This window comes from Elephantulus edwardii, unplaced genomic scaffold (genome assembly GCF_000299155.1).
Source record: "Elephantulus edwardii isolate Elephantulus edwardi_28Jun2011 unplaced genomic scaffold, EleEdw1.0 scaffold00183, whole genome shotgun sequence".
Taxonomy (NCBI): Eukaryota; Metazoa; Chordata; class Mammalia; order Macroscelidea; family Macroscelididae; genus Elephantulus; species Elephantulus edwardii.
In genome coordinates this window covers 4,315,117-4,318,562 of record NW_006399933.1, presented here as the reverse complement: position 1 = coordinate 4,318,562, position 3,446 = coordinate 4,315,117, and the positions used below count along the sequence as shown (strand labels likewise).

Sequence of the window (3,446 nt, the reverse complement as noted above, 5' to 3'; positions counted from 1 at the left end):
AAATCATAGCTGACTCTCTAGTGGGTTATTATATAGTGTTGTGTTGTGTTGAGTCCTGTAGAGTCAGAACCAACCCATAGCTGACCCTCTGGTGGGTTTTTAGAGGTGGTTAATTACATGGCAGGTGATTGCACATCCTTCTTCTGCACAGCAGCTGGTGGCCTTGAACCACATGCTGCAGCACAGCTTCTTGCCACTAGGCCACCAGAAGGTGTAAACTGAACAGGTGGAAATTACCTGTCTTTCTCACATAGAACAGTTGGTGGATTTGAACTGTGTGTCTTGGGGTTGGCTGTGCAACTCCTTATACCTTAACAACCAGAGCTCCCTAAACTCCTAAGACTTGGTAGGTTTTTTATATTATTTATTTCTATGCATTAAATATTTTTTCTTTGAAATCATTAGAAAGCCAAAATATAACCAAATGAAAGGCATATTTCCCAAGGTTAAAATATACACAGTCCAGTGTTTTGAAAGTTTAAAATTATCAATGGAAAAGTTTCCTCTAGTCTTCTTATTTTAATAATTAATCTTTCAAATTTACCCATTTCCTTTCATTTCCCACATATATTTTTGCAAACTATTTTGTTAACATATATGTATTCTAATCACATCATAAATTTGCCATCACTGCTTTATACTAGCTTAAATCTATCATATGGAAAGTAATTATTACATACCTGTTCCATAGAAATACTTTTATAAATTACTGTTTGATTCCACTCAGGATTAAGACTTTTCTGAACGTATTTAGTCCTTCTCTTGTACTCAGCACTGAATTGGAAGAAAAGAAGAAAGTTACCTTGATTATTCATATTAACTGGTGAGTTTGGAATAAACCTGAAAGTATGCATACTTTCCAAGATGATATTTGTCTTGAATAACTATACAGTCTTACAGTTTTCTACTGAATAAATAATGATTATTTAAAAATAGGCCAGATGCCTTTAGTTTTATTTGGCCTACATTAAAAAAATTGTAGTAGGTATAAATTTTAGAAATTTTCTCATTTGCAGATGTGTGAGATGTTTACATGAAATATATGGTAACACTGATATCTCCTTGATTAATGAAAATGTGATACTTATTTTTCCAATAATTTAACATCTAACGATGTCTCAGTTTGTTCTGTGGAATTTTTAATAGTTCTACTGACTGAAAAGGATGATGAATGGCTGTTACAATAGCTGAGGTTTCAAGAATTCTTTTTACCTTATACTGAAAGTATTATCTTGGCACTTGTGCTAAATTAGGATATATAATATAAAACCCAGAATCCCCTTCTGTTGAGTTGATTATGATTTATGGCAAATTTCCATTGGGTCTCTGAGGCTGTAGTATTAATGGGAGGACACTGTCTACTTTTCGCCCAAAGACTAGCAAGTGGATTTGAATCTCCAACTTTTAGGTTAATGGTTCACTATGCATTATGCTCCTTAATCCATCTAAAGATGATTTTAAGTAAATAATCACTTTGAAAGTCAGGAGCTTCTGAATAGAATAGGAGAAAATTGTAGTAAAAACTCTCAACATGATAAAGAAGAACCAAGATTACTCATTTTATAGAGACTGATGTAACACTATGGCCCTTCTAGGATGGATTTAATTCCTACAGCTCCATTTTCAGCCAAATAGGCCTGAAGATGAATAATAACACCGGAAAGGTTTGTATTTCTTAGTAAAATCAACTGTACCATATCAAAAGGGCAAGACTTATTGAGGGATAATTCTCAGGGCAGAAGGGAAATATGGAAAAGGACAGATGGAAATGATATATCCAGGGGAAAATGGAAAGAATGCTTTCTCACTGTAGGGACTTCCATCAACTCTTAAAACAAAATGTATGTGAATTGTTGAATGAAAAATCCAATATGACTATGAAATTTCACCCAAATAAAAATAAAAAGTTAAAACAAAATAAACAGAATTACCCCGTGTCATTTGTTTTTAACAATTTCTTTCCCTATGAGAAAGTTTTCTAACTTTAAGTGTGTCATGTTTAAAGCCAATTTAATTCCCAAACCTACCTTAATCAAGTCTTGCAGAATATCAATATCTGGCACCTACCAACTGAAGGGGTTAGAATTCGATTTGTGCTATCTTCTATCAGCTAGTTAAGGCTCACACAAACAAGACCTTTCTCTAACCTCGCAACCTTTTTCTAATTTTTCTAATTAGGCTTATGTAAAAGGTTTTGCAGGGAGCTCTAATGGCTTTCTAATAAGGAATGGAGCTGCCAGTGCAAAAGTGTGTGGTTCATTCCACCAGCTGCTCCAAGGGAGAAATATGAGCAATCTATTCCAGTGTGATTTATTGCTTCTAAAACTGCACTGGTGGGTCAGCTATGGACTGGTGCTGACCCGATGGCATGCAATACCAGCAACATCATGTGGTTTTAGGGTCCTGAATACCAAACAACTACAGTTCTCACTAGTTTGCATGTCACAAGCAGCTTTTGTCTAATGGGACCAAATCCTGGTCCTTGTCGTTGTTAGGTGCCATCAGGTTGAGTATGACTCATTGTGACCCTGTGAACAACAGATCTGAGCCCTGTCCTGTACAATTTTCATACTTCCTCACACACTAAAGCCCATTGTGGCAGTCACTGTGTCTGTCGATCTGGTCGAGGGTCTTTTGCTCCTTCATAGCCCCTCCACCTTTCCAATCATCATGTCCATCTCCAAAGAATAGGCCTTCCTAGCAACATGCCCGAAGTATGTGAGGCAAAGCTTTGCATCATACTTGTCTCCAAAGAGCACTCCAAGTGCATCCTTTATAAGACATATTTGTTTGTTCTTTTTGGCCATCCATGGGATGTTCAGTGCTCTTCTCCAAAACCACAGCTTAAAACCATGAAATCTTCTGTCATCCAAATCAATTGTTCAGCTCTCAGCTGCATAGAAAGTGACTGGAAAGACCATAGCCTGAATCAGGCACACCTTAGTTCTCAAACTGACATCATTAATCCTCAATAATTTGGAGAGAACCCCAACTGCAGACTTTCCTAGTGCAATGGGACTCCTTACTGCTGGTTCCAAGAGTGTTAATTGTGGATCCAAGTAAGATGAAGTTGTTGGCAGTTTCAATCTCCTCTCCACGCATCATGATGTTGACTATCAGTCCAGTGGTCAGAATTATTGTTTTCTTGGCATTGAGATACAATCCATACCGAACGCTGCATTCCTGGATCTTCTGCAACAAGTGCCTCAAGCCATCCTCACTTTTAGTAAGCAAGGTGGATCTTAGCCCTAGTTATCTGTTATTCTATTTTAAGTTAGAAGTAGAACTGTTCTTGCTTTACTTGTCTCAAAATGTGCCCACCATTTAGAATGCCAGTACTACTACCCATTCTAAACAAGACTTGAAAATCAAACTTCAGTTCATTCCCTACTTTTAGATGATCCTACAATAAAATGCTTTGTTGTCTTCTTAATTTTGGTGGCATA

General features: G+C 36.8%; 1 protein-coding gene across 1 annotated transcript in view; it reads right to left on the bottom strand.

Annotated features, from left to right (window-relative positions):
* Nucleotides 1-3,446, bottom strand: part of PCLO (piccolo presynaptic cytomatrix protein) — a 445,980-nt gene that overhangs the window by 74,617 nt on the left and 367,917 nt on the right. Inside the window, exon 18 of the mRNA XM_006896143.1 lies at nucleotides 681-774. Coding sequence (XP_006896205.1) covers nucleotides 681-774 — 94 coding nt within the window. The remainder of the gene's footprint in view (nucleotides 1-680; nucleotides 775-3,446) is intronic.